At 35.0% G+C, this 14,110-nt stretch overlaps 1 protein-coding gene across 1 annotated transcript; it reads right to left on the bottom strand.

The window, feature by feature from the left end:
• Positions 1-1,096: 1,096 nt before the first annotated feature.
• Positions 1,097-4,789, bottom strand: LOC129254588 (uncharacterized). Its single transcript, XM_054893086.2, has 3 exons — positions 4,454-4,789; positions 3,132-3,630; positions 1,097-2,776 (listed from the first exon to the last, which is right to left on the bottom strand). The coding sequence occupies exons 2-3, from the start codon at positions 3,607-3,609 to the stop codon at positions 2,289-2,291; spliced, it is 966 nt and encodes a 321-aa protein (XP_054749061.2). The 5' UTR covers positions 3,610-3,630; positions 4,454-4,789; the 3' UTR covers positions 1,097-2,288.
• Positions 4,790-14,110: the final 9,321 nt, after the last annotated feature.

The following is a 14,110-nucleotide window of genomic DNA, read 5'->3' as shown; positions in this document are numbered from 1 at the left end:
ATTATTTTATGGATGCGGTTCAATTCAAAGAAACTAAAGGTCCACCAAAGGTGAAGAAGCACCTATGCTATAGGCCAATAGTGGTAGTGCGTTCCCCCTCCCAACCAATAAAATCGATAGCAGAACCAAGACGACATCGAATCGGATCGATCATAACGCAAACTGTCTATACTAGACAGGGAGGGACCCATTGTTGGGTTCCATGCCAACAGAAAACTTGCGGTGCTCATGGAATTTGGATGAAAGCATGGTATGAAGCCAGGGAGAGAGAGGGGGGGGGACAAAACAATCAACAAAACACCATTATATCTGTTTGTTAGCAACGGGTCGAAAGAAATTCCAAGTTCGCTTATCAAATCCTTAGGGGGACTTAATCATTTGTTTCCTCTTAAATTACTTCTTCCTTCCCCGTTTCTGTATGTTTCAATGTCGTTTATTATTTCAGTTATGTTTATCATATCAGAACACCACTCTAAAAGTAATCTATTCCAATTCAAACTCTCATTTTCAGAGGGGCAATGGACAGAATTTATTATGAAAATGAAAAGTTCATGTAAAAGGGGGACAAGGTCGTTTCAATCAAAGGAATCAACCCGGGAATCAACAAGAATCTTACACTTTAAGATAAAATCTCTGGTAATGAAGTTTCTATTCAAATTTGAATAGACTATTTTTTTAGAGTGTAGAAATATTATTACCAAATCACAACAAACAAACATTTCAACCAATTCCACAGCCATTCTCAATATACATACTTTCTTGGAGTCACATTTATTCCAAGACCGTGATTACGCGTCTTGATTGTCCATGATTATATATATGTTTTTTTTAATATCGAGATTTTAATTCTAAATCTAATTTTGGATTTGTTGACGTGACCCTTTGGGAGTATTTTAATAGATGAAATTCGAAATGTATACCATTCATCACCATTATCACAGCATCGTCATAAAAAACAGCACCGAATTCATTAAACACTGTCAAACAATCCGTGACACTCTGAAAATCATTAGCAGGACATACGATCTCACGCTTTCAACAACAACAACAAAACAACACGTAATATTGAAATAAAATAACAAGATAGAATGTAATATACTTTTCAAAGAAACAAAGTGGCCACTTTATTTACTAAGCAGAGATTTCATGCATAAATAAATATTGCGACATGACATAGCAAAATAGATTAGGGTGCGCACCACAACTTTCATTTACAAAAATATCAACGCATTTGAGGTAAGTACAAAACATATCAACATAATCATAAAGAATGAAAGAATACACGTAGCGCTACAGAAGGAAAATTGAAATATACATCGTAATAATATATCAAGGTGTCAGTGGATGACAAAATTCTAAACGTCTCGGCAAGTAGCAACACGTATAGAAAATTCATTTTCTGAGATCTAAAAACAAGTACAGTTTTTGCTCGATATCGTTTTGGAAGGTTAAAATCCTTTACTAGATTTATGTGTAAAACTCAAGCAGAATAACACTCTTTGATATCGATTATTCTATTACAACGTGAAGATGTTCAGTCACATAAAAAAGGCGCGCCGAATTATCGCATCGCGGAGTGATATCCTAAACCGTGAGTTCACTCATAAATACTTCCAAAGATCATGCACCAAACATACCGTAGAATTTATTTAAATGATCTCTTTCAAAGAAAAACATATATATATATATGTTTATAGTGACATCATAATAATATATTTTCTCTTTAACTACAATACCCAGCTGTCCGATAATTGTTTTTTTTTCTTGCCAAAACTATAATGATTCTTATAATTTTAATGTATACATTTGTACAAGAAAATTGCGGTTTGGAAAAACATGCATATATTATGTACAATCAACCAAGCATAAGATGATGTACTCTCGAAACATGTATGAAATGTTAATTAAAGTGGTGAAGATAAAACAATCAACCACCTACATATATTTTGGTTGATCTCGAATTAACGATCATTGTATATCTTATTTCTAACCAACTTTCTGTACATGTTTTGAGAGTGGACTGGATAAAGAAATTCCGTACATCGTTCCAAATTGACAGCTATCTAATTGCATTTGGCAAACAGTTATTTAATTACCAAACACATTTAATCATTATCATTTATAAATGTTACCGAGGAAGTGAATGACTCGTCAATCACCAAAGTAACCGCTTATTGGAGCTGCTCCGATATCTTCAGCCGGTCCAACGTTCGAAGCAAGTTGCCGGCTCGAAAGATTTTCTTAATAGTCTTAAGGAGTTATTAAATGTTCTATGATGTTATATTTAATTAATGGTTGAATAAGAGACTGGCTACGACGGTAAGAAGCATGACGATTAGACTTGTCTTGATAGCTGCTGCTCCACAGGTGACGGAAATACAGATGTAGTTATCACTTGGGGAAGCAGGGCGGGTCCAGTAGGCAGCTGACGCAGGTGCTACGCTGGCGCAGGCGTAGCCGAAGTCGGCGCAGGTGACGCTGTCTAGGGTTAGAGTAACGGCGAGATCCTCGAATTCCACAGTAGAACCAGCTGTGAGATCGGTGGTTCTCTGAGCGGAGGAGAGGGTGATGGTCTCAGTAGCGACTGCAGTGCCGCTCGTCTCGGCGTCAGCCAGGTAGAGGCTCACCAACCAGTTGTTGCTGCCGACGACGTTGTCGCTTGATGATGGGTTTGAGAGAGTGATGTCGAAATCGAGGGCTTGACCGCCACCGATACGGATGATGTTATCATCAGGGTTAGTGATTTCCAGGGCAGATACAGTCATGTCGGCAACAGCTGTTGAGTAAAAAAAGAATAAGGAGTCATTAGTGTGTTGTCAAAAATATGACCTTCAACATGCAGTCACAATTTCATTCCTTTCAGGAGATAAATTTTTATGATGAATTATAAAGTTTTTAAGTCTATATTACATGCCCATCTTCATGATCTATATAACTTAGCCTACGGTAAGACATAAAAATTTGTTTCGCATATATGTTTTTGATGTGAGGTTTAGAAAGTTAGAATAGATTTTTAAGTGGAAGCATGTAGCATTTGAAATATGTTATTATTTGAAGCCATAATTCCAAAGATGATTTTTTTTTTTAAATAACTAGATATACTTTCTTCAAGAAGCAGAGAATGAACCTACCTTTACAGACGAAGCTGGTACACATGGAACTGTTAGAGGTGTCAACGCCGGACCAGGTCACTCCGGTGTATGGCATGAGGGAGACACAGGCATACTGGTACACGGTACCATTGCCGCATTCGATGTCGGTCAGATTGAGGGAGGTCTCAAGATTGTTCCACGTCACGGAGTCATCGTCGGTGAGGCTTGTAGTCTGTTGGGCTGCGGTGAGCTCGACGGTTGCATAAGCATCAAGATCTAGCGTTGAGCCATCCTCAGAGAGGGTGAAGACAGGCATGAAACGGGTGGATGCGTGGGAGCCGTCAATGATCGCGGCAGCTCCGGCGGTCGGTGTGAAGGTGAGATCGAACTGGACGGTGAACACTTCGCCGTCGTAGATCACGGATGGACTGTCGATGTTAAAACTGTCGACGTCGACGAACTGTGCGTAAGATGTGGCGACGAGGGCCATCAGGACAACGAAACGAGTGAAAGCCATTGCAATATGGAAGAGTTGAATCTGGAAAAGAAAGGGGGGAAATACGGGTTAACTTTGAGGAAAAAGATATCTCAACAAAGGCAATGGAAGCATAATTAATAACAAAAATTTTAACAACATTTCATAAAAAAGATGTTAAAGAGTTGAAAATGTAAAAGAGCATAAATATTTAGACATACTTATTTCTGGCTTACACCAAGTTTATAATAATAAAATCGTTCAGAAGTCAAATAAACGCATGGTATGAAAATTAGAAAGTTGTAATATTGTAGCCGGGCCAACAGCCCAAATAAGTAGTCGACAGGGGATGGAACAAACAATAAAGAGCATGCAAGGCATAAAAGAAACTATCGATCACCCCTCCGTATATACGCGCCCTATTTACGACGTTGCCATGGTGACAGTACGACCACGCCGGTCATCCGGCATCGAAAACTTTATTGGAGAAATGCTATCTTACACAACATTAAAAACGAATTATTATCAGACCGACCAAAATAAAAAAAGATAAAATTATGCTTATTTCTTTTACACGTTACATAACTAATGCAATTATGGACTTTAAAGTAAATAAAGTAGGAAGAATCTCTTTTAGATGTGAATGTAGTATACTGAATAACTTAATTTGGAAAAGTTGAAGAGTAATGTGAATTTTCTGCCATTCAACATTTGCAAAATAATAGATCACTACCGCCTAATACTCCAACGAAGCTGGCAATGTCGACAAACTACCTTAAACCGTAAAAAAAACTTCCAAAACTAATAACTGCGACAAAACAAACTTTTAAGCTAGAGCGCTAACAATCAAAGGGAAAGAAAAGAATAACAAAATAATTTTGCTTACCTTTGTGAAATGTAGAAATAGCTGATGTATCCTTGATAAGGATGACACAGATCCTAAATGTTTAAGTTTCAGAAGAAGTTTGTGAAATGCTTTCAACTAATAATGATCAAAATATCAGAGTATCCACAGACAGTGATGTCTCAGTAAGGAATATTTCTTGACTGATGCTAACTCTCCAAACTTCCCATGCTTATATGGATGCAAGCTGTGTACACCGAGTAACCAGCAAACCACACCTCGTTGCTAGCCTTAGACAATGTTTGGGTATAGAACCAGCTCTGTGATTGGTCTATCAGAGGAGATCGATGGCACCGATGACGACCAAGTGAGTTGTGTATGGGTGAAAGTGTTTTACCCCTACCATGGAATCGGCCGGAGATCGATATCAATATTGATGAATTTACGGGGTGATGGCGTAAAAGAAGAAAGATTGTGACGAAAAGAATGGAAGCTATTTTGGACGGGTGGTCATAACAGTAAAAAGTAGAACCAAAGACATTGTAGATGAAACGAAATATAGTTTTAGAGCATAGAGATCTTTGATACATTAACCGATAGCATAGTTTAAAAAATGAAGAGATCTGTATACTACAAACTTTAAACCATAATAGATGGGGGTTAAGCCGCATATTAATATTATGCAGCATAACCCCAACCAGAAATAATGCACTGTGGTAAGAAGTATTTAAGGATAGAAAGGAACAGTTTTAATTCAATTCCCTTAATAATTTAGTTTTCTATAGTGTTTATTTAGGGGTGGCAATTACTATAATTATGCCCCCCCCTTTAACTTAACTAAGTAATGATATACAAGCTATATTTGATATATTTAACAGCGTTAATTATTTTATGATGCTTACGATAGAAGTAATATTGCCATGATGAATGATGCTTTATTACCGCAAGACTATTATTTATCTGGGATAGCCTGTTCTGAATCAATTTCACAAAACCTTCCTTGTATTAGAAATTCGTTTAAAAAATAGGAAACATTGTAAGGATGTGGATTTAAAAGATCAACAAAACCAGATACTATGTTACTCCCCTTGATTATTAAAATTCATAAACATTAATATTGCATAAATCTTGTAAAGAAAGTTGCTTCGATTTCATCTTTAGGTTAAACTTACTATGAGAATCCAGCATATCCAAGTGTATAACACATAATCCACGTGATCACCACATAGCTTAATTCCCACACACACATACACTCGCACTTTTCCATCATGTTTTTATTAAGGATTTCATCCAAATGGTTTACATAAACTCAAGATAAATAAAAATATCTTCAAGGATATGCAAAAAAAAATATTTACCAAAAACTGAAGCAAATAAGGATGGAATGAAATATCTTAAAATATACTTTTATATCTAAAAAAACAAACAAATAAACTAGTCTGAGCCCCCAATCCTCTATGTATTTAAATAATATTGAATGATTGAATGATTTGCAGGAAAACAAAAATCAACATATTTCCATTGCATCCCTTATCCCATTTGGAGCGTTGTGGCCCAGTGGATTAGTCTCCGCACTTTGAAACAGAGGGTCGTGGGTTCGAATCCCAGCCATGGAGTAATTTCCTTCAGCAAGAAACTGATCCACAGTGTGCTGCACTCAACCCAGGTGAGGTAAATGGGTACCGGTCGGAAGTAATTCCTTAAGAAGCTGTGTGCGCTGTGAACGCCTAGCTTAGCCGGGTAATATAGGAGCGCCTTGAGCACCTAACAAGGTGGATATGTGCGCAATATAAATACCCTATATTATTATTATTATTATTTTACATCAACCTTCAACATACCATTACCTTATTATACACACATACAAACACCCACATCCTAACACACACACATGCACATACAATACATACGTAAACACGCATAATATATACAAATCTGCATATGATATCTGCATTTTTTTGCGAAATAGGATACAGAAAGAAAAGAACCTGCAAATCAGATTGATACACGAGGAGAAATTGAACACACGCACCCTCACCATTACGCACACACTTTCGGTCCAACCTCGATCACAATCTCACACATCAAGGTACCCTCACACCTTGTCCTCCTATGCCCTCAAGGCACATAACCACACCCTCACCCCACACTCTCATCAAATACAATACACACACACCCCACTCACCCTTGCTTGTTAAGCATGTTATTTCATAAGTGTGATTCTAAAAAAACACTATCCTTAACGTCTAGACACATCCACACACTTGAACACACCCTCTCCCACACATGCATAACCTCTATAAAGACTTAACAAAAATATTTGATAATAGAAGAAGAAAATGGAAAGAAAGGATCCCCAACCAAAATATCCTGACGCTGTCCCTGAGACAACTTTATGATATATTCAGGTGACGTTTCATGGCCCATGCATTGTCTTCTAGTAATATTCAGGATATTTGCAAAAGATTATTCATAGCTGTACATGAAAATAAAATAGTATTGCTTTTAATATCTGAAGAGTATATATCCCTGTCAAATATGGCGAATTCTGTTATCATGCCTGCCCCTCGGGGACGTGGATAAGTCAATGCATTTAATTTGATTTGATTTGATTTATCGTTTTATTCTGCATTCATAACATTCGTATATAATACATTTTAATTACATAACAAACATGGGAATTGTTCTGGGGGCATAAATCATAAAGAAAAAAACACCAAATAAAATGTCGTTCTAAACAATTACAATTTGCAGGAGGATTGTCAGTATAAGCAGATTGCTTGAAAAAATAACTACCCCGGATTAGAAGTCATTAAAATAATTGATACATTTATAAAGCGGAATGGTAATATTTGTTCATAATTTCAATGATGAAGATGGAGATGAGGATGATGGTAACAATGGTGAAATTAAGGCCATGGGGATTATGATCATGGTCATGGGAGAGTATTTGGTTATGATTAAATCAAAGGAAAAGGGTGATTTAATGATTAACTTAAATACTAACACAGAAAATATACATCGGATATTCTGTAATAACATGGATTTAACTTTTTTTTCTTAAATGAGTAAAGAGAAGAGCATCTTTTTATATATAAACTCTGGTAGAGAGTTCCATAAATCGGGACCGTGGTAACTTTGGATGCCATAAGCAATTTGGGGAACTTGATTAAATTAAAATTTGAAGAGTTAGATGTAGGGTATGAATGAATATATGTAGTCATAGTATAACATTGTGGAATGGAGGTAGAAGCATGTTATTTACGTACTTGAACATCAGCAGTAAACTTTGAAGTGAATTTATGTCATATAGAGTCTTTCGTTTATGGCATTATTGGTCTTATGTGTGATAAATATTGCGAATCGGTACAAATTCGATTGGCCCTTTTCTGTTAAGACGATTGTATCAATTTTAGTTTTTGCGCAGGTTGCCCAAACTATATTGCAGTTTGGTATATAAGCTAATTTAAATGCATTGTATAGTTTAGCAAGGGTAGTATGTGGAATAATGTTTCTCATTTTGTCAAGTATACCAATGTTTCTCGAGATACTAGTATTTATACAACGTATGTGTTCGTTCCAATTTGAATTTTAATCTATTGTAACACCTACATTTTGGTTTCTTTTTCTTTTTTTGATAGGAACATTGTCTTTGAATATATTGTAAGGAAATATAGCAATATGTGAATTTGTATGTTTGAAAGACATAAAGTTTTTTTTATTTTAGTGAAAGCTTATTACACTTAAACCACAAAGATAGTTAATATAGGCCTATATTATTAACAAAGGCATCGATAATAGGCACATATACGCACATCCGCACTTACACACTCATTTTCTGTAAATCAGAGTGAAGTGGAAGTGACCAAAATTTTTATTTCATTTTCAATATTGTTCAGTGAAATATGGTCCTGGGTACGTAATTGAAATATGTTTAAGATTCTAATTAATTTTACTTTCATGCAATATGTTAAATTAGCCTGACACGTATCTCATATTTCTCATAGTTTCTCACGAAAATTACTGAAAGTTTTATCATTATTATTATTATCATTATTATTATTATTATTATCATTATTATTATTATTATTATAGTAGTAGTAGTAGTAGTAGTAGTAGTAGTAGTAGTAGTAGTAGTAGTAGTAGTAGTAGAAGTAGGAGCAGCAGCAGCAGCAGCAGCAGTAGTGGTAGTAGTAGTAGTAGTATAGTATAGTATAGTAGTAGTAGTAGTAGTAGTAGTAGTAGTAGTAGTAGTAGTTGTAGTAGTAGTAGTAGTAGAGTAGTAGTAGAAGTGTTGTTATTATTATTATTATCATTATTATTATTATCATTATAATTATCATTACTATTATTATCATCATTATTATGTTGGTTCACTGGGTACAATAATCATCACGACACAAGTCGCACTCGAATATCTTGGTCCGACAAACTGGGCGGGGGATCGGGATCGGGGAGAGTGGTACAAACCTCATGCACCAATGCACCATGTTGTTCTCAAAGAGCATTCCAATCTTGTGTTTATGAATAATTGATAGATGAGCACAGGGCGTGTATTGTGTTTACCTGGAGTCTCACAGACAAGCACCACCTATTATGATCAACAAATTATGTGTTGTTTAGGGGGCCGGCCAAGAATAGGGCCAGCACGGATAGTGTTTGGTGTTGCATGGTTAGATTGAATATAAATAATAATATGTTTTAACAAGCAGATAAATTAAAACTAAGTTTGAGAATAACGTTATCTTGGTGACAGTAATTTTATATTTCTAAACTAAGTTGGACTTATACGAACTTTAGCAGGGGCGACGCCAGGGTACTTTAAATGGAGGGGGGGGGGGCAAGATGTCCTAAAAATGGATTGAATTACAGGGGTAATAGACGGCAAATATTTCTCTTTCAGTGATCTTCTCTCTCTTTCTTCTATTTTTCTTCTTTTTTCTCTTCTTTTGTTCTCCTTATTGAAATATCATAGGCGTGATCGCCCTTCCCTCCTTGTAGCACCGTCTCTCAGTGGATGGAAGAGGGGAATAAAAAACAAGATGGGAATAATTACATCAGCAATAACGAACTATACTTACTAACTTATCGTGGTTGGAATAGTTTAAGATCCTCTATACAAGCAAATTAATCCTTTTTTTACAATCATTCTTTAAAGACGCCATTAAGTATTTTTTTTATAGATTTATTGGTCTATGTACACTTTATAGGCAGCGATTAATTTACATTTGACACTATTATCGTTGTATCTATGATAATCACAATCATCACTAGTTATTTTCATGATACATCATCGATTCTAACAATGATCATCACTTTAAGATGAATTTTTCAATTGAATCTTTGTCTTCTTTCCCATGAATATTGTAGGACAGGGGCGTCGATCCATTTTTCAGATTGGGGAGGGGGGAAAAAATCATGATTCAACGTTCAAAAGGCGCTCGATCACACCAAACAAACTCACCCACACACACTCACACGTACACAGGCCTAATTATATATATGCGAGTGCCGAGAGCGAGCTGAAATTTCTTTATATTCTGACATGAAAGCTTGATATTGTAATCATGTTTGGTACTAATGATTAAAATTGGTATATAAAAGAACAATAGATGCGAGCGCGAAGCGCGAGCTGAAAATTTTTAAATTTCGATCAGAAAAAAATTGACAGTTTTATGGACGTATTTAATAAAGAACAAGATGTATATTCAACAAAAGATTATTGCAAATCGGAGCGGGTGTTCTTTTGAGGTTTAGAACTGAGAACGGGACATTCTATTCACCTATTTAATCATGAAAAGTATGGGTTTTGCTACAGAAATGATGCAAGCGCGAAGCACGAGCTGAAAATTTTGATCTGAAAAAATTGACAGTTTAATAGACGTTTTTAATAAAGAACAAGATGTATATTCAACAAAAGAATTATTGCAAATCGGAGCGGGAGTTCTTTTGAGGTTTAGAACTGAGAACGGGACATTCTATTCACCTATTTAATCATGAAAAGTATGAGTTTTGCTACAGAAATGATGCAAGCGCGAAGCACGAGCTGAAAATTTTGATCTGAAAAAATTGACAGTTTAATAGACGTTTTTAATAAAGAACATATAATAATTTTTAATAAAGAACACATAATAATTCAACAAAAGAATTATTGCAAATCGGAGCGGGGGTTCTCTTGAGGTTTAGAACTGAGAACGGGGCATTCTATTCACCTATTTAATCATGAAAAGTATGGGTTATTTGCTACAGAAATGATGCAAGCGCGAAGCACGAGCTCAAAATTTTTATATTCCAATATGAAAAGCGGACATTTTGTGAGCACGATTTTAAATTAAGAACGAGTTGTGTATCTCAATCTCGCTTGCTGATTTCTGTGTAATATTGCACTATTATTTTATTTTTGCACATGCATGCGGAATTATTGGGGGGGGGGCAAAACGATATGTTTGCCCCCCAATATTTTCATTGGTGGGGCGATCGCCCCCCCCCCCCCCTCCAGGATCGACGCCTCTGTAGGAGGTATGGATCTGGGAGTATCTTAGCCTCGTTCCCTTTGAACCGTGTATAAAAACCTAATAATGACCATCTGATACTATATTTTGGTCGTTCCTTGCCTCTGACTTTGACAATAACCTTGTTATTTAATTTCATTGTAAAGCGACAATTATTACGCGGCTCTGAATGATAACTTGACAGTTTTCTCTGTTATCACTATTATTACTATTGTTAATGTGTACTTAGTGTAATTATCATTATTTATTGTATATTTCCAGTGTATATTTTAACTCGATGGCCCCTTATAAGCTCTGCTTTCTCCGGGGTCACCACACCATCATTCGTTTTTTTGCTCTATATTCTGTTTGTACTTGTATATAATCATCTATATTGGTATGTATTTGTGCAATAATAATTGTTTGTACCTGATGATGGTTGAATAAATAAATTGAATTGAATTGTTAATTTTATTATTATTATTAATTTTGATATTATTTTTATTACTATTATTATTATCATTATCATTGTTATTATTATCATTATTATTACTATTATCATCATTATTATCATTATCATCATTATTATTATTATCATTATCATTATCTTCTTTTCATCTTTTAACTTTTATTGATCATATAATGTGTAACGTATGATCATTTCGCAGTCATTATCAAAGTTTAAATATATACAACATCAAACAATACATAGATAGTGAGGCGGGAGCACTGTTTATTTCGACACCAAAGATTATTATCATTTTAACATTATTATTGTCATTATTTGTCACATTATATAGGATTCACTCTCGCAGGTACTGTCTTCACTGTTAAAATCATTAATTTTCTCTCTTCTTTTTCACTACATCCAACCGTGGACGTGTACCTCTGCGGTCGTGAAAAATACAGTGGGACCTTTCCCAGGGGATAGCCCCACCCATGAATCTCTCTCGTGGACACGACCTGTCTAGCTGTCACCTTCACGAGTCGTTCTCCGCAGAGGATGTTGCAAGACTCTTATACAAGACCGCGTCTAATCTCTCAATGGATTAGAGCTACTGAATAATTGATGAGGTTTACTATGCTTTGTTTACCTGCGCTACAAAGCTGCAGCATGCGTTCCATTCTATATTATAGGTCTACTAATCACCTGTGTGGGACGACAATGGTAATGACAATATCTTATTTGACTTTTTAGTATTGTCCTATATCTTCAGTTAGATAGAGATAGATAGATAGATAAATTTAGTCATTTATTTATTCATTTTCATTTCCAGGTACACATTAACAATAATCAATTTAGTACATTGAAAATAATCATCATACAATATCTATAATACAATATACAAGTGAAAAAAATGAAAGAACACCAGCTAATGCCTGGGGATTATCAAAAGAAATCAAGTTTCTGTTAAAGACTCTCCTCATTAGATAAATAAATGAATAGAATGTAAAAAAAACTAATAAGCATGTTGTTAAGCCCTCACTCTAAATACAAGTTGCTTAAACTTATTTTTATTATTGTTTAAACTTTTTAAACATAGATAGATAGATAGATGGATGGATGGATGGATAGATAGATGGATGGGTGGATGGATAGATAGATAGATAGATAAATAGAATGTAAAAAAAACTAATAAGCATGCTGTTAAGCCCTAACTCTAAATACAAGTTGCTTGAACTTTTTTTTTAATTGTTTAAACCTTATAAACATAGATAGAGATAGATAGACAGATATATAGATCGATAGATAGATAGTTGGATGGATGGATAGATAGATAGATAGATAGACAGGCAGATAGATAGATAGAATGAAAGATATATAGATAGATAGAATGTAAAAAAAACTAATAAGCATGCTGTTAAGCCCTCACTCTAAATATAAGTTGCTTAAACTTTTTTTTATTATTGTTTCAACCTTATAAACATAGATAGTTAGATAGATAGATAGATGGATGGATGGATGGATAGATAGATAGAAAGATATATAGAGATCGATAGATAGATAGATGGATGGATGGATAGATAGAAAGATAGATAAATAGATAGAAAGAAAGATAGATAGAATGTTAAAAAAAAACTATTAAGCATGCTATTAAGCCCTCACTCTAAATACAAGTTGCTTGAACTTTTTTATTATTGTTTAAACCTTATAAACATAGCTAGTTAGATAGACAGATAGAAAGATCGATAGTTGGACTCCGTGGATGGATAGATAGATAGAAAGGTAGATAGAAAGACAGATAGATGGATAGATAGAGGGATTGGTGGATAGATAGGAGGATGGATGTATGGATTACTGGATGGATAAAGTTATAGATAAACCTTTCTTTTATAGATAAATAAAAAAGCTACATGTATATCCAACAAACCAATGTTATCAAAAGGAGTGTGGTTGTCGAATCTATATGAAAAGTATAGTATATTGTTGCTAATCAACTCTCTTAAAGAAACACCGCAAATTCACGAACTAAAAACGTAAAATTTAGGCATGTTGTTTAATTTTGTTTTAATTGTGGAGAAAGGCAGACTAACTAGATGTATAGATAAATCGATGAATACGGATAGAGGAAAACTAATAATAGATGAATTAAATAATCTCATTTTTATTTACGAATTTAAGCAAACACATAAATCAAATGAATAAGTTTATATATTCATAATAATGAATGACATGAATGAGTCAATGGACGAGTGAATCAAGGGGCGTTAGTCGAGAACTGATCAAATTTAATACAGTGTGTGAGAGCTGAGGGAACACATCTTTAAATCGGCTGGATAATAGCTGCATGTTTATTACGATCGATGTGTATATAATGTTACCATGCATGCATTCTTCTTTATTTCTTTAATTAGTTCTGCGAACCATGGACCTATATGTGCGAACTAACTTCTCCAATTTAGCGGTCGGATGAGGGTCATGCCAAATATGGGTCTTATGAGGGCGCAAACCTATTAGGAGCTTTGCTCCAGATGAAGGAAATAATGACATATGTACCCTCTCATTCTGTCTCTCACCCCCTCTCCCTCTGTCACCCCTTCTCCCTCTCTCTTCATTCTATCATCTTCTAATTTGTTTTCTTTTCACCTGTAAACACACAATCATACATAATTATTAAGGTGTCATGACGTTTTTTCGTAACACGTTCCCACAAGTTACTTTCTCGTTCCCCCGACTAAAATTGGGAACAAGTGAGGTTATCGGCCC

This window comes from Lytechinus pictus, chromosome 2 (genome assembly GCF_037042905.1).
Source record: "Lytechinus pictus isolate F3 Inbred chromosome 2, Lp3.0, whole genome shotgun sequence".
Lineage (NCBI taxonomy): Eukaryota > Metazoa > Echinodermata > Echinoidea > Temnopleuroida > Toxopneustidae > Lytechinus > Lytechinus pictus.
This window is presented reverse-complemented; position numbering and strand designations above follow the sequence as displayed.

What these genes read in the sequence shown, in the direction of transcription:
- LOC129254588 (XM_054893086.2), bottom strand. Translation starts at nt 3,609, where the DNA reads ATGGCTTTCACTCGTTTCGTTGTCCTGATGGCCCTCGTCGCCACATCT. An exon ending in TACCAGCTTCGTCTGTAAAG is followed by an intron (nt 2,777 to 3,131) that starts GTAGGTTCATTC and finishes TTTACTCAACAG; the next exon opens with CTGTTGCCGACATGACTGTA.